Genomic DNA, 25,470 nt, shown 5'->3' with positions numbered 1-25,470 from the left:
TGTGTATGAAGTGGGGGGGGGATACAATTCAATGACCGCAATTGAGGCTTTTTTTGTGAAAAAAAAAAAAAAAAAGAACTGGAAATATTCTTATGCACAGGAAAGTATAACAGTAAAAATTGGGACAGATCAGAAGAATTGGCAGGTCTGATATTGAGTAATAAACATGATCAAAGTAGCAATCAAAGATATTCCTTGAGTGGCATGGTGATGGTGCATAGGAAATCTGTTATATGAAGATAATAAACCACTCAAACCTATTTTGGTTTAATTATGTTTATTTCTGATTTGGAAATATGTACATAACTGAATCAAATGTTTCATGGTATTTTCTTACCACTTCTTCAATGATGACAGCTGTATTTGCAATATCACCATCAACAAAAGGTCACTTAGGTCAGAAGAACTTGTTTATTATCTTCAAATAACAATCAAATTTTATATATTATAAATTATGTATAATTATAAACCGTTATTAATATAATACATAAGATAAATTCTACATCTTGCCATATCAAAATAATAATATAGTAATATGAAATTAAAAAATGCTGACCATTTTAACAGTCTCTGATTCTAGAAACTCTTTATAAATCTGTATTTGGGTAGAGGAAAGAAATGTCCAGATAATAAAGTCATTTTTTCTTGTTAATGGCAATAACCTGGAAAAAAAAAAAAAAAAAACTCTTACAACTACTCTAAAAAACAAGAAAAAGAAACACTAAATAATACCATGGAACCAATCCAGCACATTGATGCTACAATTAGGATACTTCACAGGATGCAATCCTATTACTTGAATACCAAGGTACCTACCTCCATAATCAAAATTAAAAAAATCAGATAACCACAAAATCATAAAAAAATTTTCAATAAGCATTAAGTTTTATTTGTTCTAAAACTGATTTTCTAAAGAATGCCAAAAATGGACTATATGGACTGTTTGTTTGTTTTTTTGGTTTTTAGAGCGTTAGCAACTAAGGCCATATTGCTCCGGGGATATGCGATGGTCATTCCCTGATCTTTCCGCATCCTCCGTATTTCGTGGTCATGGGCTCAAACCCCAGTCTAATCAAGAAGCATGTGCTATGCACTGCTACTCCTGCCCACCTGGCTACGGAGGCGCTGACTATATGGACTGCTACCCATATGCAGTACTTTGCATTTGTCAGTAGCAACTGAAGTTTAACATTGACAAATGCAAAGTACTACATGTGGGTAGCAGTAACCCAAGAGAAATGTACCAACTGTGTGGTACTACACTCAGGGAGGTGGAAAATGAAAAAGACATGGGGATAATTGTGCAGTCAGATATGAAGTTCTCAGAGCAGTGCAGATGGGCTGCCACAGCAGGTCATGAAGTATTGTCAATAATATATAGGAATTTTACTAGCAGAGACAATGAGGTGATTATCCCTTTGTATAAGGCAATAGTCAGGCCACACCTCATCCTAATGAGGTTTGGAGGCCTCATTTTAGGAAGGATGTAAAGTTGCTAGAACGAGTACAGAGAAGTGCAACAAGATTGGTGAGAGGAACAAGGGGCTGTGCTAAAGAAGAAAGGCTTTAAGTTCTGCAAGTTGCAGCATCTGGAGACTAGGCACAAGTGAGGTGATCTGATTGAGGTGTATAAGGCCTTGAATTGTTTGAGCAGGCTCAATGCTGACGGGATACTTCTGCTTGCTCAGATTAAGAACCTGAGGGGGCATAGATTCCAATTGAGGAAAGACAGTTGTAGAATAGATGTGCAGAAGTTTGGCTTTAGCCAGTGGGTAGTTGAATTGCTAGAACAGGCTTCCATCTGTTGTTGTGTAAGTTGATAGATTAAATAAATAAGCCTGAACTAGGCAAACATTTGGAGTGAGCAGATGAGTGAAATGGGAAGGGTTTTTTTTTTTTTTTTTTTTTGCTGATGCTGTATAAGCTTGCTTTCTTGCATCATATGCCTCAACATATGCAAGAAAACTAATGCTAATATCCAAAACATTACAAAAAAAAAAATTTTTCTGCTTATTTTTAATCTTTCAAAGTTTCTGACAAAAGTAAAATTATAAGCACAATTATATAAGCCTCAATTTGCTATTTACATTTTAGCCTTTAAAATTAAGCTAATTACTACATTCCGTCTGTAGATTTCATATTTTGACTATACAGTAGGCCCTCAATTTAACAGACCCAGATTTAATGGACTTCGGATTTAAGAAACAAAAAAAAATTTCTGTCCTAAAGGAAAAATTCAGAACCTACTTACATCTGATAGCATTACACATCAAACAGAACATCACATCTGTCTGATGTGCGATTCTATCAGATAGATGTGCTGAAAATTCCTTCTACTGAAATAAAGGCTGTTTTACTGCTGGATAATGCACCTGCTCACCATAATGCTGAGAGGTTAGTTAGCAGGGATGGGGGAGAATTAAATGTATTTTTTTGCCTCCTAACACTACTTCACTGATACAGCCGATGGATCAGGGTGTAATCATTGTATGTAAGAGGTTGTATAAGAAGTTTTTGGAAGAGGTGATGGTTGTTTTGGAAGAAACAGAAAATGAAGAATATAAGAGGCACCAGGACACTGCAAAATTTACATGCATACAACATCAGATCTGCTATCTTCAACTTAGCAGTTGCGTGGAAAGAGAAGATTACTAACTTGGTTAATGCTTGGAAGAAATTGTTGTATGGCATAGAACCTGAAATGGACTTTGAGGGAGTTGAGGTGTATAATTTTCAGGACACCCTTCTAAGAGCTTGCAACAAAAATGCAACTGAGAATGATGTGGAACAGTGGCTCGAAAATGATGAAGGTGATCCGGGCTATCAAATTTTTTCTGAGGGAGAGATTGCAGAAAATGTTCTTTATGGAGAACAAGAGGACGACGATGATGACAAAGAATCAGTTGCACCTCATCCTAAATTGTCTGTTATAAGACAACATATAGATGACATCATACATTATATTGAATTATCATCAGACCTTGATGTGCTTCCTTATTATGAACATTTTAGAGAATTTCGGTCTACAGTAATAAGGAAACAGCACCAAGGTGTAAGGGCAACTGAAGATTGATGATTTCTTCAAGACCACTTCATCAACTTCCACTGTACCTGCAAGGAATTAACACCTCTCCCCTCCATATGACAGTTGTTTCTGATTCTGAAAATTGTGATTCTTTCAATTAAGTTAATATTAATATTGAATATTATGTATCTTTTTTAACGTTTTTTTTTTTGTGTTTTTTATTAAATGGAGTTTAAGGATTTTATAGTTTTCCCTCTAAAATGGATTTAAATGAAAAAAACTAATGATCACATTGAAAATAACTTTGTGTGAGCTTTAAGGGGGGAAAAAATTGAAAATTGGCGGAAACACTCCATTAGTTACATTGTATAGTTTTTATGTGTTTAATTAAAATAAAGTTTGGTTCCTGTTGTAAATTTATTTTTATATTTTTAACAGATGTTTAAGTTGGCATGTATAAATTATCCAATGTACATTATAATATTTTATTCATACTTATACATTATAACATTTTAATACATCCTGTACATTGTAAGTCGTTATTAATTTATGTTTTTAAAATACATTCGATTTAACAGACTTTCGGCAATAGCGGACACCCCTTTCCCCAATTAGTCCACTATATTGAGGGCCTACTATAATAGTCTTTTTATATAACAGTAATGGTTGTTTATTAGATGTCACTGTTGTTGGAGTGGGGGTTTAAAAGTGCACAAGCTACTATAGTCAATTTGCATCTGTTACTGTGGTATGGTGATCAACATATGAAACAAAACAGATATAGAAGTATATAAATTGCCCATTTTTAGCAACTGTCCCCATCTCCAATAAAATGATTTAGTTGCAAAGGTTTCTGCAAGTTTTACCAGGGTATGTCTGCCAGGGGTAAAAGTTGATGATATTGTAGAGCAGATATCTTTTAAGGGTACAAAAGGTGATATTGTTATATATTGGCACTAATGATGTTAGGAGTAGGAGATTTGGAGACTTATTTAACAAGTACAGGTCAATGTTGAACAAAAAGTTGAGAGTTAGGGTAAAATTTGAGTGTCTGCAAATCTGCCCAGACATAAGAGGGGATTATACGATGAAAGCCTTGTCAACCAGTTTGGCCCTGGAGATATTGTGCAAGGCTCATGGGATATAATTTTTCTCAGCGTGATCTATGCTTGTTAACAGGAGAGACTGCTTCTATGGGGATGGTATATGTAGCCGAGTGGGCAGGAACGAGAGTACAGTAGCAAGCGCTCTTTGAGTGGACTGGGGATCAAGCCCGTAACTGCTAAAACGATTAATGTTTGTATTGATAATTTATCATGAACTCCTCTGATCTGGTGGTTGTGCCAGAGTATAAACAAAGGGTGTAAGAATATTTGCTGATGCTATCGAGGAAGAGTTGGGGGTTAGAAAACTATCTTGGGAGATACACAGACTAACAGATTGACAGTAGCCGCAGGCAGAGATCAAAATGATTCTTGCACTGTTTCTATTGGAATGAACAGCAGCCTGGAAAGTAAGTTGCTGGGGATTTCAAGAACTGCTGGGAGTCATCATGGAAAAAGAAAATACATGGGCTGTGTTAGGATAACTAATAGTAAGAATAGGTGCATGTATACTTGCGTGCACAGCAATGCTAGGAGAATAGTATATAAAAATTGATGAATTTGAAGTGCTGGTCAAGACATCAAAGGTGGATATTGTTGGGATATCAGAGACATGTTGTCACACAGATATAGGGAATGCAGAATTGAAATTTTGGGAGTACAATATATACAGAAAGAATAGACAGGAAAGGGTTATGTTGTTAGTTAAGAAACTCAAAATCTAAGGCAGTGCATCCAGTTTACATGGATGGACAGTGCAATGTTGAGTCACTTTGGTGTGACATAAGCACTGGGAAAGCAAAAATGAGGGTAGGAATGTGCTATAGGCCTAATGACTCTGAAATGTACAACGAACAAGTGTACAGAGAAATAGTGCAAGGAAATCAGAATATCTTATAATGGGGGATTTTAACTTCCCAGATACTGACTGCAACTTGTGCATTGGTCACTTGCACACTAGCAAGGCTTTTGTGGATTTATTGGATGATTGTTTTCTATAGCAGCATGTTCAAGAGGCAACCAGAGGAAGTAATACTCTTCATCTGATTATCAGCAGTGATTACTCATTATTAAGAATCTGCAGAAAAGGAACCACTTGGTGGCAGTGATCAAGGTGTACTGATGTGGGATTTACTTAACAATATAATTACCATTGTAATAAATTTGAACTTCACAAATTAAGCTGGCCAACAAAAAAAAAAAAAATCATATCTCCAGAGCAAAAGTTGCAGATACTAAAGGAAATTTATCTGCTAATTCCAGAAATACCCAAGTTATATCTCTAGAACATCTCCACTGAAAGATATCTGAAATTTTAGTAACTTATATCAAATTGTATGATATTTGTTAATATCATACAATAAACATATGCCACTTAAAGTTTTATTCATTTTAAAATACTTTAATCAAACATATAATATACAGTAAACCCCCGTATTCGCGGGGGTTACGTTCCTGAGAAATGCCGCGAATACTGAGTTATGGCTCCGATAGTAATAAAGGGGTTACGTTCCAAAGTATGAAATATATAAGAAAAACTAGTCTAAAATTTTGTCTATGTATGTATTATATGTACCTTCATAATATGACTATGTACATAGACAGCACATAGTGAAATGAAAGCATATGGCATCGAATTGAAAATAAGAAACAATTTAATATTAAATGTAATATTTATTAGAAATTTCAAACCAGCGCCTTTGCTAGCTAAAGAACTTATCCCGCCAGTGCTATCAAGTTTCGTTAAAGTGTTGATAAAGGAGTTTTGCCTTTTCACGAATGATGAGTGAACTTAACGGAATTTTATTTTTAGTTCGGTCTTCTTTCCACAGATTTAAAGCCTTTTCCATTTTTTCTAATTTAACATCACGAGTTACAGAGCAAATTTTTGAAGCAATTAGTGTGTTTTCAAGGACACTACGGCGGATTTTTTCTTCCGATTTCTTGATTGATCGTACCGTTGACTCATTGATTTTATGTTTTGCCAGTGAGGAGACATTTTCACCATTAGAAATATTATCTAATAACTCAATTTTATTCGCTAATGTCATCACCTTCTTTGATCTTTTCACATTTCCCTTGTTATTCGTAGCCATATTTTTGTACGGGTTAGAAAGAACTTTAAAAGGATCTTTAAAAGGTTAGAAAGAACTTTTAAAGGATTTAAATTGATAAATTTATTCAATTTATAAGCATATAAATTAAAAACAAACGACGAAACCTCCCATGGCAAGCGCATAGCACATACTGAACAAGGATTAGCGAGAAACATCCACGCTAGCGATTTTGTCACCCCTCTCGCCCCCACCCACTGAACGCTGTTTTGACCGGGGAAGATAATTTTAGCCACGCCCATGTTTTTTTATGGCGGAAAGTGTTCACGGCGCTTTAAAATTCAGATTTTTTTAGGTTTCATTTTATATTAAATCAGCAACCGCGAATACGTGAAAACAGATACCGCGAATAGCGGGGGTTTACTGTACTACATAGGTACATCCTATTTATTGAAATGTTTGCTACCCAGAGTTTTACTTATAGTCAATTTTACTTTCTGTCTTAAGAAACTATCAGTAAGAGAAGATAAAGATTTTAAAACAACATTTTGGAATTCAAAAGTACATCACCAAGGGTGTCAAGACTAATACTCAAGATTTCTAAAAGGTACAAGCTAAAGATTATAATGATTTATGCACCAACATCGAGCCATGATGATGAAGAGGTTGAAGAAATGTACACAGAAATTGAGAATCTTCTAGATGAGCAGAAAACCCACTACACTATTATTATGGGGGACTTCAATGCTAAGGTTGGAAAAAGGCAAAACAGCGCAGAAAGAGGAACTATAGGAAATTTTGGAATTGGTGAAAGAAATAAAAGAGGTGAAAGACTTGTGGAATTTGCAGAATCACAAGGACTGTCAGTAATGAACACTTTTTTCAAGAAAAGGGTGAACAGAAAGTGGACATGGAAGAGTCCAAATGGATTAACAACTAATGAAATCGACTTCATCCTCACTAACAGAAGATATATTGTGAATGATGTTACCGTCCTGAACAAGGTAAATGTTGGAAGTGATCACAGAATGGTAAGATGTACACTTGATATAGATGTAGGAAAGGAAAGGAAAAAACTGACTCGAGTAAATAATACAAAGGACTTTGAGATAACAGAGGAGGAGAAAAAGCAGTATGTACTGGAACTTAAGAACAAGTTTGAGCTTCTGCAGACTGCTCAGGACCAAGATATCGACGAGGAATATTACAACTTTCTGAAAGTGATAAAGCCCAAGAAACATATAGGGAAACAGAAATCCAAAGAAGAAAAAGTTAGTCAAGAAACACTTGTCATGATGAACCAAAGACGACAAATGAAGAGCAAGAAAAACACTGACAGGGAGAAAATTGAGTATACTGAGTTATGCAAAGCCATTAGAAAGAGACTCAGAGAGGACATAAGAAGATTTAACACAAGAAAAGTAGAACAAGCATTAAGGGAAAACAAAGGATTTAAATCAGCAGCCATGAGCAGTAATACAGAAAGACAAATACTGAAACTGAAGAATAACGATGGTGTACTTATAAACAGCAGAGAAGGCATAATTCAAATAGCAGAAGACTACTATAGAGAATTATACAAGGAGCGAGGGAATGATACCAGCAGTGGGGAAGATGGATTGCAAAGTAGCAACACATACAACATACCCGATATTCTTCCTGATGAGGTAGAACATGCATTGAAGAAAATGAAGAATCGGAAAGCCCCGGGGGAAGATGAAGTTACTGTAGAGTTGTTAAAATTGGGAGGAAGAGACATAACACAAAAACTGGCAAGGCTCTTCACAAAGTGCATTAGAAAAGGTGTGACGCCTAAGCAGTGGAATAATGCAATCATAGTTTTGCTGCATAAGAAAGGAGATAAATCAGAAATTGGAAATTATAGACCAATTAGCTTGTTATCCCACATCTACAAGTTGTTCACAAGGGTCATTACTAACAGATTATAAAGAATACTTGATGAGAATCAACCGAAAGAGCAAGCTGGCTTTAGGACAGGATTCTCAACTATGGATCATCTTCACGTAATATCACAGCTAATGGAGAAAGCAAATGAATATAAAACACCATTATGCCTGGCATTTGTGGATTATGAAAAGGCATTTGACTCCATACAGCATAAGGCAATATTTCGGGCACTGGAAAGACAAGGCATAGATACCCCATATATTATGATTTTGAAGAAAATATATGAGAGTGCTACCTCCTTTATTAGACTAGACAAAGACAGTAAAAGTAAAAAAAAAGTAAAGTGCAGCCATTATCAACCCACTGCAGGATGGAAGCCTCCTCAGCAATTCATGCTGAGGGAAATGGACCATAATCTGCCACGCTGGTCCAGTGCGGGTTGGCAGTTCGACCGTATTCAGCAGTCAGGGGCTTGAACCCCGGTCTACTCAAAGAGCGTGTGGTACTGCACTCCCGCTCCTGCCCACTTGGCTACGGAGGCCGGTGGACAAAGACAGTAGCAAATTTAAAATCGAGAAAGGAGTTCGACAAGGAGACACAATATCTCCAAAGCTGTTTACTGCTGCCCTTGAGGAAGCTTTCAGAAGATTAGACTGGTCGCAGAAAGGAGTCAATGTGAACGGAGAGTACCTAAACCATTTACGATTTGCAGATGACATTGTGGTCGTAAGCCACGATCCCAAAGAATTAGAGGAAAATCTTAATCAGTTATGCACAGTTAGTAAGGATTTTGGACTAAAGATGAATATGGCTAAAACAAAAGTAATGATGAACAAGTATGCCACAGAAAGGGAAATAATGATTGAAGGAGCAGTAATTGAAAAGGTGGTGTCATATACTTATCTGGGACAAGTTATTAGCTGTAATAATGATAAATGGCTGGAAGTCAAGAGAAGAATAAATTTTGCATGGATAGCATTCAGGAAATATAGTCACATACTGAAGAGCAATATCCCAGTTTGTCTGAAACGTAAAATAATGAATCAATGTATACTCCCCAACATGATTTATGGAAGTGAAACTTGGGCACTCACCAAAAGAATGGAAGAGAAGCTGAGAACTACACAGCGAAGAATGGAACAAATTATATTGGGAATCAGACTGTTAGATAAGAAGAGAAACACATGGATTAGGCAGCAAACTCAAGTAAAGGACATTCTTATCAAAACTAAAGAACTAAAATGGTCTTGGGCAGGACACATAGCTCGAAGACATGATGACAGATGGACTAAGAAAATAACAGAATGGTACCCAAGAGGAGCTAGAAGAAAACCTGGAAGACAAAGGCGGAGATGGATAGATGAAATTCATGAGTTTTTGGGTAGTAAATGGATGGCCAGTGCTCAAAACAGAAGGAACTGGAAAGTTGCTGGAGAGGCCTTCATCCTGCAGTGGATTGAAAATGGCTGATGATGATGATAATTGTCAGGATTTAAACACAAGCCTTTACCACTCAGTGTAGGGAGAACTGTGCTACCGCAAGGGTTCCCATTAAGTGAATTTAATTATCCTGCCCACATTTCTCAGCATGCTCCTTGATTTAATAAATACCAATATAAACTCCTGGCACCACCATGCCGTGATGGGACTAATTGTATGCATATCATGCTGCAATCAACTGCTATTTCATGCACACATGCATGGCCAATGACTTTCTCCTCAGAAGCTTCTATACATATCCTACAGAAATGAACATTTGTGGTAACTACAAGTCTTGGTACAAATATGAGGTCCTTTAGGTTGTCACAGACATTCTCTCAGATATGCCAGACAAGCTGTACTTAATACCTGGGGGGTCTAAAACGCTGATGGAACTGATATTCGGGTGACACTCAAGTCAAGTGGACCAATTTCAGCGAAGTCCGGTGACAGCCAAATCCTCTGCTTGCACCTTCATGATGGTGGGACTGTTAGTAATCCTGGGTATAACCCACAATACACAAGCACACTGTGGGTGACCACTCTGGTATGAACCAAAGTAAGCAGGGGTCGAGGTGTGGCACCCACACTACATGGAGGAATGCAACCGCTCTGTGTTACCAGGCAATACTAGGTAGTAGATGACTCATCAACCAGTGCAATACCACCACTTTGCTTATTGGAGGCTTGAAGTGGTGGAACCCATGTTTAGTCTCTAGAGTTAAGTTCTGGTCAACCCTTCCCCATCTCTTCCACCATGCAGTATGACTATTGAGGTTATGATGGACATCATGGTGAGATCCAATCTTCCTCACATTTTGAGGATACAGCTCTGAAATGGGATTCACAGGCCAGCCGCTAGTTAGTAAACCAGACTGAACCTATTGGTACCTCTTTAGGAGGCTTCCAGATCAATTAGTGTATAATCTTGCTACCTCTACTTTGCCAGACAGTGACTAGAGGGAGTCCAGGTAGAGTGTATTCGGGGGTGGAGTGTGGGGGGGGTTTGTCGAGGCCACGTTATGTCAAGGATCTGGGTATATTCGTACGCCATATCCAAAAATTTTAATTACTTCATACAGCATTTCCCTCCCACGTTTTCTTATTATTGAATACACCATGAAATGTCAAACTAATACAGTAAGCTTATATATGAAAATAAACCTCCCAAAAACTTCCTAGTTAATTTCACAAATATACAAAGTCTCAATTCTAATCTCAACAATGTCCATTTCCACTTGCAGTCTGCCAAACCTCATGTACTTTCTGACAGAATCTCAGTTATCGGTTGATTCATACACTGCTCATCTCAGTTGCCCAAATTATTCATTGTATGATTCCTTTCGCCTCAAAGGTGGTACTAGTGAATATGTCCGTTCTGATATTCCCTGTCAGAGACATGGTAATTTGGAATATCCTCTTTTCGCTCTTCTCTGGCTTAAAATTTCTCTACCTCATTCTGTCAAATTCATCTGTTGTCTCTACCGGTCTCCCAACTCCACTAATCACTTGGAGCTCTTTGACTTTCTCCAGTCCAACTTTTCTAACAGTGAGGTAATTTTCCTGGGTGATTTTAATGTTCACAACTCCAGCTGGCTTCTGTTTTCTAGTCACACCAACCCAGCTGGTCGAGATGCTGAGGCTTTTGCAATTACTAATGACTTTGCACACACTGTTCATTTACCTACAAGAATACTGGACAATCCTAACCATACAGCCAATATGCTTGATCACTTTCTCACAAACAACTCTTCTAAATACACAGTCAAAGTGAGTGGTCCTTTAGGCACCTCAGATCACAACTTGGTGATTGTCCTTCTCCAATGGAGCCTTTATCTCATGGCTATTCCCAACCTTGTATTATTTGGCACTACAAGAATGCAAAATGGGATGACCTGCGAGATTTCTTTTCTTTTCTTCCTTGGTTGGACTACTGTTTCAAAACTTCTGAGGTAAACATTTGCTCAGATCATGTCAGTGAAATTATTCTTGTTGGAATGGAATCCTTTATCCCACGCTCCACTTTAAAATCTCGTTCTTTATCCAAACCTTGGTTTTCCAATAAATGTGCTAAGGCCATTCAGGACCAGAATGCTGCATATCGTAATTGGCTTGTTTCCAATTCTTCAGTTTCATTTTCTGCCTACACCAAAGCTCACAACAATTGGAAAGCAGTTATTAATCAGTCCAATCTAGATTTTGAACAGGCTAAGAGTAGAAAACTTGCTTCTTACCCTAATGGTAGCCGATCATTCTGATCTCTTGCCAAAGCTATTGGCCGCAACTTTTGCCCATCTCTGCTCCCACCTCAGTCAAAACCAGATGGTTCTGTTGTCACTTCGGCCAAGGATAAAGCTGACCTGCTATCATCCCATTTTTCTTTCAACTCCTGTATTAATGATCTTGGCAAAACACCTCCCACCATTCCCAACACGCTCTATTCAATGCCTCCTGTGGTCTTCCGTCAAAAGGATTATGACTAATCTTGATGCTAAGAAAGCTCCAGGTCCTGATATTTCTTCACTTGTTCTCAAATCCTGTGCTCCTGGAACCAAAATTTCTCCATTTCTAAAGTAATGGAGAAATCAATTAATCACCAACTCAAACTATCTTGAAACCTTCTGTCTGATCAATGATCGCCAGTATGGATTCATTCAGTATCAATCCTCTGGTGATATTCTGGCTTATGTTACCCATTTATGGACAAATTCAATGGAATTTTTCCATAAATGGGTGTTTTGATGGTGTTGGCATAACGATCTTCTAAACAAGCTTCCATCTTATGATTTTCCAACTGTTTTTTGTAATTGGTTATCGAGTTTTCTCTCTGATCACTCAGTGAGAGTGATGGTAGATGGCTCTCTGTCTTCTAACCTCCACTAATGCTGGTGTCCCTTAAAGTTCAGTTCTTTCCCCCACTATTTTCCTCTTGTATATTAATGACCTTCTTCCATTGACTAGCAATCCTATCAATAGTTTCGCCAATGATAGCACATTGCATTCCACTTTTCATTTTGAGAAACCTTGCCCAGCTCAAACAGCTTCAACTTCGCAAAATTTCCTTAAATGCCGAACTCCAGTTAATTCTCCAGTGGGGTAAAGACAACTTAGTTGATTTCAATCCTTCTAAAACTCAGTCTTGTCTTATATCTCGCAAAAAGGATTCTTCTGCTCCTATACTTATCTTTGGTGACACTCCAATTTCTAGTTAAGTTGATATATCTCTTTTGGGAATTATCCTGACTTCTAATCTCTCCTGGGACAAGCACATTACAAATATTGCTTCTACTACATCTAAAAAACTTGGTTTTCACTTCCACTCTCAGCGTTACTTTTCTTCCAAACAGTTGTTCACTTTGTACAAATTGGAAAATCCGCCCTACAATGGAATATTGTTCGCACATCTGGGGCGGTGCCTCCAGAACCTCTCTCAGGCTTCTAGATTCCATCCAGAAGAGGGCAGTTGGGTTAATTAATGACTCATATTTAATAGATTCTCTTCATTCATTGTCTCATAGAATGTCTGTAGAAAAGGCATGTTGCATGCCTTTTCTACAGATACCTCCATGGGCACTGTTCTTCTCAGTTGGCTTCTATAATTCCCAGTCTTTTTCAAAACAGTCCGAACATGTGCCGCCACAAGCCACCATCCATTTATTGTCCAACTTCAAGCTCACATCGTGCTTGCACCTTCATGATGGTGGGACTGTTAGTAATCCTGGGTATAACCTCCATGCACAAGTATATGGTGGGTGACCACCCAGGTGTGAACCAACATAAGCAGGGGTCGAGGTGTGGTGCCCACACCACATGGAGGAACGCTACCCCCCTCTATGTTACCAGGCAGTACTAGGTGGTAGAGACTCTCATCAACTGGTGCAATACCACCACTTTGCTTATTGGAGGCTTGAAGTGGTGAAACCCATGTTTAGTCTCTATAGCTAAGTTCTGGTCAACCCTTCCCTATCTCTTCCATCATGCAGTATGATTGATGACTTTTGAGGTTATGATGAACATTCGTGGCGAGATCCAATATTCCTAACATTTTGAGGGTACAGCTCTAAAACGGTGTTCGCAGGCTGGCCGCTAGTTAGTACACCGGACCGAACCTATGGGTAACTCTCAAGGAGACTTCCAGATCTGCTAGTGTATAATCTTGCTACCTCTACTCTGCCAGATAGTGACTAGAGGGAGTCTGAGTAGTGTGTGTGTGCGGGGAGCATTGTTGAGGCCACGTTATGTCAAGGATCTGGGTATATTCTTACCATGTGTACGCCATATCCAAAAATTTCATTACTTCATACAGCATGTCCCACCCACTTTTTCTTACTATTGAATACACCATGAATTGTCAAACTAATAGAGCAAGCTTATCTGCGAAAAGATCTAAACCTCCCAAACATTTCTTAATTCATTTTACAAATATACGTGGTCTCAATTCTAATCTCAATGATGTCCATTTCCACTTCCAGTCTGCCAAACCCCATGTACTTTTTCTGACAGAATCTCAGTTATCAGTTGATTCAACTACTGCTCATCTCAGATGCCCTAATTATTCGCTGTATGATTCCTTTTGCTTCAAAGGTGGTACTTGTGCATATGTCCGTTCTGATATTCCCTGTCAGAGAGTTGGCAATTTGGAATCTCCTCTCTTTGATCTTCTCTGGTTTAAAATCTCTCTCTACCTCGTTGTGTCAAATTCATCTGTTGTCTCTACCGTTCTCCCAACTCCACTAATCACTTGGAGCTCTTTGACTTCCTCTCTTTGCAATTTGACTTTCTCCAGTCCAACTTTCCTAACAGTGAGGTAATTTTACTTGGTGATTTTAATGTTCACAACTCCAGCTGGCTTCCGTTTTCTATTCACACCGACCCAGCTGGTCGAGATGCTGAGGCTTTTGCAATTACTAATGACTTGCACAGATTGTTCATTTACCAACAAGAATACTGAACAATCCTAATCATACAGCCAATATCTTGATCTTTTTCGCACAAACAACCCTTCTAAGTACACGGTCGAAGTGAGAGGTCCTTTAGGCACGTCAAGATCACAACTTGGTGATTGTCTCTTCTCTAATAGAACCTTTATCTCGTAGCTATTCCCAACCTCGTGTTGTTTGGTATTACAAGAATGCAAAATGGGGTGACCTGTGAGACTTCTTTTCCTTGGTCGGATTACTGTTTCAAAACTTCTGATGTCAACGTTTTCTTAGATCGTGTCAGTGAAATTATTCTTGCAGGAATGGAATCCTTTATCCCACACTCCACTTTAAAATCTCGTCCTTTATCTAAACCTTGGTTTTCCAATAAATGTGCTAAGGCTGTTCAAGAGAAGTATGTTGCATATCATAATTGGCTTGTTTCTAATTCTCAAGTTTTATTTTCTGCCTACACCAAAGCTCACAACAATTGTAAAGCAGTTATTAATCAGTCCAAACTAGAGTTTGAACAGGCTAAGAGTAGAAATCTTGCTTCTTGCCCTAATGGTTCTGTTCTCTTGCCAAAGCTATTGTCCGCAACTTTTGCCCATCTCTGCTCCCCCCTCTGTCCAAACCAGATGGTTCTGTTGTCACTTCAGGCAAGGATGAAGCTGACCTGCTAGCATCCCAATTTTCTTCCAACTCATGTATTAATGATCTTGGTAAAACACCTCCCACCATTCCCAACACGCTCCATTCAATACCTCCTGTTGTCTTCTATCAAAAGGATATCAGAAGGATCTTGACGAATCTTGATGCTAAGAAAACTCCAGGTCACGATGGTATTTCTCCACTTGTTCTCAAAACCTGTGCTCCTGAACTTACTCCTAATCTTTGCCACCTTTTTTCACTTTCTTATTCCAAAGGTGTTTTTCCTTCTGCTTGGAAATTTGCTCATATCCAGCGAGTTCCTAAAAAGGGTGACAAATCCCTCCCATCCAATTATCGTCCCATTGCAATTACTTCTACTCTTTCTAAAGTAATGGAGAAATCAATTAACTGCCAACTCTTAAACCACCTAGAAACCTTCCGTCTGATCAACAATCGCCAGTATGGATTCCGTCAGTATCGATCCACTGGTGATATTCTGGTTTATGTTACCCATTTATGGACTAATTCAATAAAGGTTCGGTGAAAGACAAGTAGTTGCTCTTGACATCTCAAAGGCTTTCGATCATGTTTGGCATAAAGGTCTTCTAAACAACTTCCATCTTATGGTTTCCCAACTGTTTTTAGTAATTGGTTATCCAGTTTTCTCTCTGATTGATCACTGAGGGTGATGGTAAATGGTTCTCTCTCTCTTCTAACATCTCCACTAATGCTGGTGTCCCTCAAGGTTCAGTTCTTTCCCCCACTCTTTTCCTCTTCTTCCATTGACTGGAAATCCTATCCATAGTTTTGCCACGATAGCACATTGCATTCCACTTTCCATTTTGAGAAACCTTGTCCTGCTTGAACTTCTCGAAAACCTGCTACCAATTCCTTAAATGTCGATCTTCAGGTAATTCTCCAGTGGGGCAAAGACAACTTAGTTGATTTCAACCCTTCTAAAACTCAGTCTTGTCTTATATCTCGCAAAAAGGATTCTTCTGCTCCTATGCTTATCTTTAGTGACACTCCGATTTCTAGGCAGAATGATATATCTCTTTTGGGGATTACCCTGACTTCTAATCTCTCTTGGCACAAGCACATTACAAATACTGCTTCCTCTGCTTCTAAAAAAACTTGGTTTTCTCTTTTGCTCTCGGCTCTCATTCGCTCTCATGGAATAGTGTTCCCACATCTGGGGTGGTGACCCCAAAACCTCTCTCAGGCTTCTTGATTCCATTCAGAAGAGGGAAGTTAGGTTAATTAATGATTCATCCTAACAGAGTCTCTCCACTTGCTGTCTCATAGACGTACTGTTTCTGCTGCATGCCTCTTCTACAAATACTTCCATGGGCACTGTTCTTCTGAATTGGCTTCTATAATTCCCGCTCTCGCTTTCAAAACAGACCGAGCACATGCCACCACCGAACCAACGTTCCGTCACAGAACCAACTTTTCATCTTCATCATTTATTCATTCAACTGCTGTTTTCTGGAACAATCTTCCTTCATATGTCTTTCCTGAAAATTACAGTCCACAGAAGTTCAATTCTAATGCCAACAAATATTTTCTCTCGTCTTCTCAGCCTCCAACTCCAGCACGGTACAAAGTACAATAGGTTCTAATACCTCGTGTTTGGGGTTTTCATAAAAAAAAATATATATATATATATATATATATATATATATATATAAATATATAAAATCCGGTGCAGTGTCTGAGCACAATGCAGGATTTAGGTAGCACTGGACATTTCGAGCGTCAATATATTTTACAAATATACTGTCACATGTAAATATTTAAAGCTATAAAACGTTATTTATGGTGATACCATTGCTTCACAGGTTTAATGCAAAATTGGGACCCTGGAGCACCTCTTCTACTGTGCCCCATTAAATCCAACTTTTCTTGAGTAATATTTGCCTTCACACCATCCTACCAAGCACTATAAGCTTACCACTTCACATCAGTGAATCCCAAACCCAGCCTGTGAGGTTGGGTTTGGAATTCACAAGTTTAGGATTCAAAGGGCTCAAAGAATTTAAAAAAAAATGCTTTGAGCCCTTTACAGAAATTAAAAAAAAAACAAAAGCTTAAACAGGAAGTTGATTCAATAGTTTAACTAAAATTGTTTGGAAAGTGAAGCTCTTTTAATGTTCCATGGTGTTGATCTATTTGGATGGACTTCTAGCAGTATCATGGTTCTGCTCATGGTTTTTAGTGAATCCTAACTTAATTACAGGTTTTTTAATTTTCTGTTGGTAAACAGTGAATAATTTAGCAGTTCAAATTAATTAGGAGAGGTGTGGCAAGGGATATGAATTCAGTATTTAATATTTAGCTTTAATGAATATTTATCATCTAGAGCAGTGTTTCTCAACTTGTGGTCAGCGGACCACCAGTGGTCCACGAGTTGGTTGTGGATGGACCATGGGAAGGTAAATTTTATTGCAAGTATAAAATATAATCACAAATAAAATTAAAATTGGCAATCAACTGTTTACTTTGTTGCCGCTTACACTGTAAGCTTACATTCCAATCAGGAGGTATATTGGTGATCAGGACATAACTTGGGCTCCACATATGTGCTGTGTTACATGCACCAACAAATCTGAGAATGTGGCTAAATGGGAAAATTAAAAGTATACTTTTAGCTGTTTGTTTGATATGTATCCCTTACATTGTATTTACATTACATTACAATGTATCCCTTACATTGTAAGGGACACCTCCTGATTGAAATGTAAGGCTTACAATGTAAGACTGTCGCCAATGCACTGTTGGTGAGGCCACAAGCTTTCGTCTGTCACAGTCAATCACCAGCTTCTGAGCATGTAATATGTGATGTATTGAATTTGTTATTGTGTATTCATAAAGTATTCTTTACATTTTCACAAAACTAGTGTGTGAGAATAACTTAATTTCTAGTGGTTATTTAACTGTATATGTTGAGTGAGTTTTTTTAGTATATTTTTAATTATATTTAATTAATAAGTGATATTTTGTTTGAGATTGGAATTATTTATTTTAGGAATTTAATATCAGCCCAATACTCAGTACAGTATACTGAACAACATGGATAAGTTGCCTAAAAACAGAATTTTTGAAACGTCAACCCAATACTAATTTTTCCATAGATGTAAAGAAATCCTACCCAGTGGAGTGTGCGATAAGTAAAGAACACTTGAAGTTGTCCGTGAATGATAAAAGGTTGGTAAGCACTGTTCTAGAAGTAACTCAGTATGTATCAAAAGTCTTTCAAGCCAACAGTAAAGTAGAGGAATTGACAGGAATACATTTCTACTGTGCAACAAAACTGCTTTTAAACTTGATTTTGAGGCAAACATGTGCCATTCATTAGGATTGTGTTCAGTGCTGCAAATTTCAGTCAAAAGACCAGTAATATCTTTACAGAAACATAGTTTTCCAAAATGAAAAACTTTATAAACACTTGAAGTTTCTGATATAATGCACTTTTAGTTTCTCCTCCTAGTAACTTCCACTGTTGTAACCTAGAACCAAGGAGTTCTGCATAATTTAAACTTATCTAAATAAGTTTAAATTATAAACCAAGTTATTCAGCTCTTCTTGTTTAATTAAGAGTGATGTTATAATTTTCTGGCTGGTATTTAATCTGTTGAAGTGGAAGTCCAGCAAAGTCTGAAACAAGAATTTTTGCCATATTCATTACTATTTCTTATCCCATGATTTTGGGAGATCTGATATCGTCAGGTCTTCATTATGTGGATTTTTTTTTTTTTTTTTTTTGATTTGGTAGTTATTGGCGCATCGGCTTCTGTGGCCATATTGCACCTCTCAAGGTTTTTGCAGTACTTTGATCCAAGCCCGAGGCGGGAATCGAACCCGCGACCTTTGGGTTGCCGGGCAGGTACTTTACCCACTCGGCTAGCCCGGTCGGCCCATTATGTGGAACATGCCTTATTGTAGATATGTTAAGATATTTGATGCTGTGCTTTCTTTCTCTGGACATCCTTGATATTTTTGTCAGGCATAATAGCAATCATCAGTGTGGTTCTTCCCATATCAAACAAACAGCTAAAAGTATACTTTTAATTTTCCCATTTAGCCACATTCTCAGATTTGTTGGTGCATGTAACACAGCACATATGTGGAGCCCAAGTTTTGTCCTGATCACCAATCTTGCAATCAAAGTACAAAGAATATACATGGTTAGTATACTGTAGGTTTTCTTCTTCAGAGTTTTTATTGTAAACCATCCAAGTAACAGAAATTGTCAGGGTGAGTCAGACAGACAGATACTTCCTTTGCTTCTGATTAAACATTTTAACTATATAAGACTAAGCAAAATATTGAAGAAACAAACAATATGCAAGAGATATACAGATAAACTGTAAACATACTCACACTACAAGTGTCTTTCCATTACTAAAAGGGAGAGCTGGGAGGCAAACAGACAAGACTGAATGTGTTAACCCTTCCCAACATTAGCAGAGACATATGATGCAAGAAAGCAAGCTTATATAGCATCAGCCAAAGGGGGAAAAAAAAAAAAAAAAAACTTTCAATTTTAACCAACCATTCACTCCAAAAGTTTGTCTAGTTCAGCCTTGAATTTATTTAAGATGGAAGTTTGTTCCAGCAATCAACAACCCGCTGGCTAAAGGCAAATTTCTGCACATCTATTCTACAACTGTTAACTGCTAATAGCTAATTTATGCCCCCTCAGGTGTGGAATCTGAGCAAGAGGAAGAATCCCATCAGCATTGAGTTTGCTCAAACCATTCAAGCCTTATACATCTCAATCAGATCACCTTGCAAGTGCCTAAGTCTTCAGATGCTGAAATTTGCAAAGCAGAAGCCTTTCTTGGTTACAGTAACCCTTTGTTCCACTGACTAATCTTGTTCCCTTCTCTGTATTCGTTCTAGCAGCTCTACATCTTTCCTAAAATGAGGCCTGTATGCAGTACTCAAGGTGTGACCCAACCATTGCCTTATACAAGAGGACAATCATCTCCTTATCCCTGCTAGCAAAATTCCTGTATATCACTGACAAGACCTCATGAGCTACTTCATATAAAATTATTTTTATTATTTTTTCTTATTAATTATTTATTTTTTTATTAATATTTATTATTTTTTTTCATTATTTTTATAGTATTTTTATCGTATTTTAAATTTGCGTTCATGACAAAATGTCTTCCATCACTAAAGATTGCTCGGAGGTTTGATATTTCTGGGGTAGGGTTGGGACTCACCACTACAATTCTGGGATGTTAGACTACCCGTGTGTTGATAGTGAGGAACACATTGAGTTTTAAATTATTTTAATATTATTTTAACGTATAATTATAATTCATTTGCATAAGGAGAGTTGGTTAAGAAGAAATTCTACTGAATGAATAAAAGGTAACTCCTTGTTTATTCCTCAAATATTAATAGAATGTAGGAAGAATTGAGTATTTGTAAGCTATCATTTATTTAGTATTCAATATTAACAGTTACTTCTGTTTTCAGGTTTATTTCAAAATTTATTTAAAATTTGGTGTCCTTCAAAGCACATGAAATTATGATGTTGCTTTCCTGCAGAACAAGTGTAATTTGAAGAGAATATCAGGTTTCGTGTTATCTTTACTCTGTAAAAACAATAATAAATCTTCCAAAAAACAACTAAGAAAAGATGGTAGATGTTTACTGAAATAATGGGGGGGGGGAACACTGAAACTTTACAAAAATGTTGGCACTTGTACAGCACCAAGCCATTCTTCACGTAAAAGACAAATGGTTGCAAAAACAGTAGCAGGGTACCTGACAGGTTCTTACATGCAATATCTGTACAAAAATCATTTCAGAAACTACCGCAGCAAAAGTTTGACTACATTTTCGAAATGTAAAAAAAATTTCAGATTTTTAATCATTGATCAATAGATAACAAGGGAGTATTTTTTGCGAGGCATCTGTCAAGTTCTCTGCTAGGTTAAATGCGCAACATTAAATGATATCACTACAGTAAGATATAGCAAAAATAAAAAATGTAATTTTTCATTTTAATGTAAATATTTAACTACCTTGATAACTACTTACCCATTAAGTTTGGACTTAGTATTTTCCTTTATAGCATTAGGATCTGTATTCTCTTTGTCAACAGCAATTTCCAAGACCTCAGACTTTGTCCTTCTTAGAAAATATGGAGCAATTAAACAGCGCAAATTCTGTGCAATTTCAGTTCCTAATTTACGTTCTCCCACAGTGGCATCCTTTTCTCTTGACTGTTAAAAAATTGCAGTATAAGAAAATATGTAATTAAAGGAAATATTATTTGAAGTTGAATCCTAATTGTGTTTAAATATTTAATACCTCACAGGAAATAAACACAAACAAGTTTTCTAAAGAATTTTATCATTATACAATACACTGACATACTGTATCTTTCAATATTGCTTAGGCTTAAAACTACCTGTTAAAACCCATTCCCTCCACATTCTCTAGGCCAATGGATTTGGAATTTTTCATACTTTCCAAAATTCAAAGATAAACTTATGAGATCACTAACTGTGGGTAAACACTTGGTCCTTAATATCATTCACATTTACCATCAAATCAAAACTAAACAGGTACAGTGGAAGGGGAACCTGACAAGAACATCTCCAATATCTTTCCACCCCCCACTCCATCACACCAATGACCACACCATTCAACAATGCAACAATGCCTTTGTGACATTTTTGCTCCGTTTTAAACAAAATTTAATGTTTGCTTGTTCTTCCATTGAAACACCTTATTGATCAAAACAAGCTGGAGTGTAGACATCAACTGGAAAGTTTCAAGTCCTGTCTTGAAACAAACAATATTGCTCGTTTCAAGACAAGTATGAAAATGAAAGAATTTGTACAGAAGTAGGGAACTAATCACAATTTCTTTTTAGTATGTGTCTTCTTCATGTACACGTAAAGGAAATTACAGTAGCTCGATTATCTGAGCTAATGTGGACCAAGAACAGCTCGAATACGGTCAAACTCGATTAACACGGAAAATTTTCATATGCTGACCTTGAGACAATGTTCCCCCTCCCCTCTAGGATCTCCCTCATTCCTGTCATTAAGGAAGTACATGTACATACATATGTACTGTAAGAAAAAGAATACATGTACTTACATACTGTAATTGTGTTTATGGTGAAGGTAAAGAAAGCCCACACGACAGGGATGACAAATTTTGGAGTGGTTTACTGGTGGAACTAGTTTGCCGTGACGGTATTGTTGCTCGCTTGGTAAACAGACGGTAGGCATTATCGGTCAGGAGTAGAAATTGAATCCCATGGGAGCTAGAACCCCTCCTGAGGTGGAGGGGGTAATCTGACTTTTTTTCTATAGAATAATAGGTGGACTAGAGGATAATTTGTTTGTTATTACTGTTTTTTTATTTTGCTATTTTTTTTTTTAAGACACTCGCACACGTAGAACATTTTACAATGCCAGAACTTTCCACTTGACTCCGTTCGCAATTCAATTAGTTTAAAATAATTATTGCACTTAAAACAGTATAGTTTTGGACTTATTAATTTAGATTTCATCAAAAAATCAAGGAGGTTGAAGCAATGTTTCATTTTCCTCCACAAATTTCTTCCAACTTTAAAAGATTCATCGGTAATATCTATATGCCATTCATTCCGAAACTAATTACGCACCGTTCTTTATTCTTTAATACACGTCATAATGCCAACCAATGACTAAACTAAGGTTATCATCTGTTCTGTTCATGTACCAATCAGTACATTGTTTTTGACGCCTACCTGTCAATCAATATATCATTCTCGACTACTACTACAGACCAATAACATCCACCATCTGTTTACCAAGCAAGCAACACAAGTGCTGTACAGCAAAGTACAGTATACTGTACGTTCATAGCTAAACTTTGCCGAAATTTTCTCTGCTTCTTGTGCAGGCTTTCTTTACCTTAGCCTGTGTTTATTTACTTACATAGTATTATACTGTACATACTGTACGTACAGTACTGTACATGCATCATCGTGATTACAGCATTAGGCTTTAGAAAAAAAGTCTTTCAAAGTCTTCTGTTTTAAAGAAGTTCCTCGCTTGTTTGCTGCAATGTTTCACAGGCATCTCAACAACAGTAGATCAGCAGGTGTACTCTCATTCTGCTGTTCGCAGTGCGGCCTCAATCACATTTAGGCCTTCGTATGCGAAATTTTTGAGCCTTCTCCTGGACACACATCTTCGTCTTCACTCTCATTTTCCCACACTCACTAAATTTATAATCATGTCATCTGTCATCTCCTGTTGCTCATCCTCATTCATCCAACCTTGAATGTCTTCTGCCATAATAGGTTCTGAATTTGGAAGATTTTTTACTAGCTCTATAAGCGGAAGATTATCTTCATCATCTTCCTCGGTTTCATTGAGAATTTTTTTCCAGGACTTCACAAGAGTTGATATTTTTACATCTTCCCATGATTCTGCCAGCCAGTAAATGACATCTTTCATGTTTATGTTCACAGCAACAGTTCCATCATTTTTGAGATCTTCCAGTTGTTTTAAAAGTCGTCATCTATATTTCCATTTCAAAGTCTCCAGGACACTTTGATCTAGTGGCTGGATTAGAGATGTTACATTAGGAGGCAAAAAAAAAAAAAAAAAAAAAAAAAAAGTTTTAATGTACCAGAGACTAGTTCAGTTTCATCTGGATGAGATGATGCACTGTCCAGAAGCAACAATGCTTTTCTGCCAAAAATTTCTTTGTTGCAGGAACGAAGTCTTCATGGAACCATTTTTCAACAAACATGAATCCATCCACTCATTTGATTGGTTAGCATACTTACAAGTAAGACTTTCCACATGTACGTGTTTGAAGGCTCTTGGTTTCTTAGTCTTTCCAAGAAGTAGAAACTTATGCCTGTGACTTCCTGAAGCATTTGAACATGCCAACACTGTCAGTCTCTCCTTACTATGTTTATACCAGGCACTGCTTTTTCTTCTTGTGACACAAGCATTTTGGTCAGAAGCATTCAATAATTTAAACCTGTTTCATTACAGTTGTGAACTTGATCCAAACTTAAACCTTTCTCCTCTGACTTCTGCCAACTTTTTGGTAAAAGACTGCACTTCTTCCTGACAAGCAGATAATTTTTCCCCAGCAATGTTCTGCTGTCTTACTCCATACCTCCTTTTCCATCTATCAAACCATCCCATGCCAGCCGTAAATTCTTCATCACCATCACGAAAATTTTTCTGAAATTCTAGACTTTGCTTGTAGAATCGGTCCAGAAATCAGGCTTCCTTTCTGTCTCATTTGCGTGAACCACAAAAAAAGTGCTTCAGATGTTTGTTCAAACTCTCCCTTTTTCATTGTTTTTCTTCTCATGTGCTCATCACTTTTCTCAGATAATCTTTGTGAACACCATTTTTCAATGTTCTGTCGATTTCTCACCCAATCTCCTACAGTCACTACACCTACACCTAGCTCTCTAGCCAGCTTTTTAATTGTTTCACCCTTGTCTACTCGTTTGATGGCAAACTTAGTCTCTAATGAAACCAAAACACGTTTCTGTTTTACACTCATCATACATGAAATAAAAATAAAGAAGCCACGTGGAACCAATAAACTAGTGGTAGGCCTAATGTAGCCGAGCGGTCAGGAGCAAGAGTGCATAGCATGCGTTCCTTGAGTGGACGGGGTTAAAGCCCGTGACTACTAAATACGATAAATATTTGTATTGACAATTTATTGCAAACTCTGCTGACCTGGTTGTCATGCCAGAGTATAAACAGAAGATTTAATTATTTTTTTTTAGTCACAAGCGAAATCACCTGAACGATATGTCAAACTGAATCTGACAAATAAAATTGTCTACTTGAGTTTTTTTTTTTCCAATGCAGCAAAAGTCTATGGCTTCCTTGCACTGTATGGTGAATACTATTACTACTATTACCAATTTGCTAAATGATTTTTAAAAAAAATTAGTGTTTTATAAAGATTAAGTATAATATATAAAAAATGCTTATTTTATGTATTGTTGGGGTCACCTGTCAAGGGTTTGGAACGAATCACGGGAAATCAATGTATTATTGGTTTAGCTTACAATATTTTCAACATACAATGAGTTTTGTGGAACGAATTACCATCAAATGTTGGGGCTCCACTGTATATCTTTTATCTTTCTTTGAGCTCTCTTAAGAAAGACTGAAACCGTCAAGTACATTGCAAGCAGTACAACTGTATGTGTTAAACTTGTTATTATCTAAATGTTACTAGTATTATTGCTATTCTTCTAAAATGTAGTCAGTTTTAGACAGTGTAATTCATATATTTTAAATGCTTAGTTTACCTTTTTC

The 25,470-nt window shown here is 37.2% G+C and overlaps 1 protein-coding gene across 1 annotated transcript in view; it reads right to left on the bottom strand.

The window, feature by feature from the left end:
* Positions 1 to 25,470, bottom strand: part of LOC150086032 (DNA excision repair protein ERCC-6-like) — a 306,101-nt gene that overhangs the window by 201,007 nt on the left and 79,624 nt on the right. The window contains exons 7-8 of the mRNA XM_090374774.1: positions 21,200 to 21,384; positions 557 to 662 (exon numbers count right to left, since the gene is read on the bottom strand). Of these exons, the coding sequence (XP_090230900.1) occupies positions 557 to 662; positions 21,200 to 21,384 (291 nt within the window). The remainder of the gene's footprint in view (positions 1 to 556; positions 663 to 21,199; positions 21,385 to 25,470) is intronic.

This window comes from Mastigoproctus giganteus, chromosome 5, assembly GCF_048544385.1.
Source record: "Mastigoproctus giganteus isolate SK-2022 chromosome 5, ASM4854438v1, whole genome shotgun sequence".
In the NCBI taxonomy this organism is placed as follows: domain Eukaryota; kingdom Metazoa; phylum Arthropoda; class Arachnida; order Uropygi; family Thelyphonidae; genus Mastigoproctus; species Mastigoproctus giganteus.
This window is presented reverse-complemented; position numbering and strand designations above follow the sequence as displayed.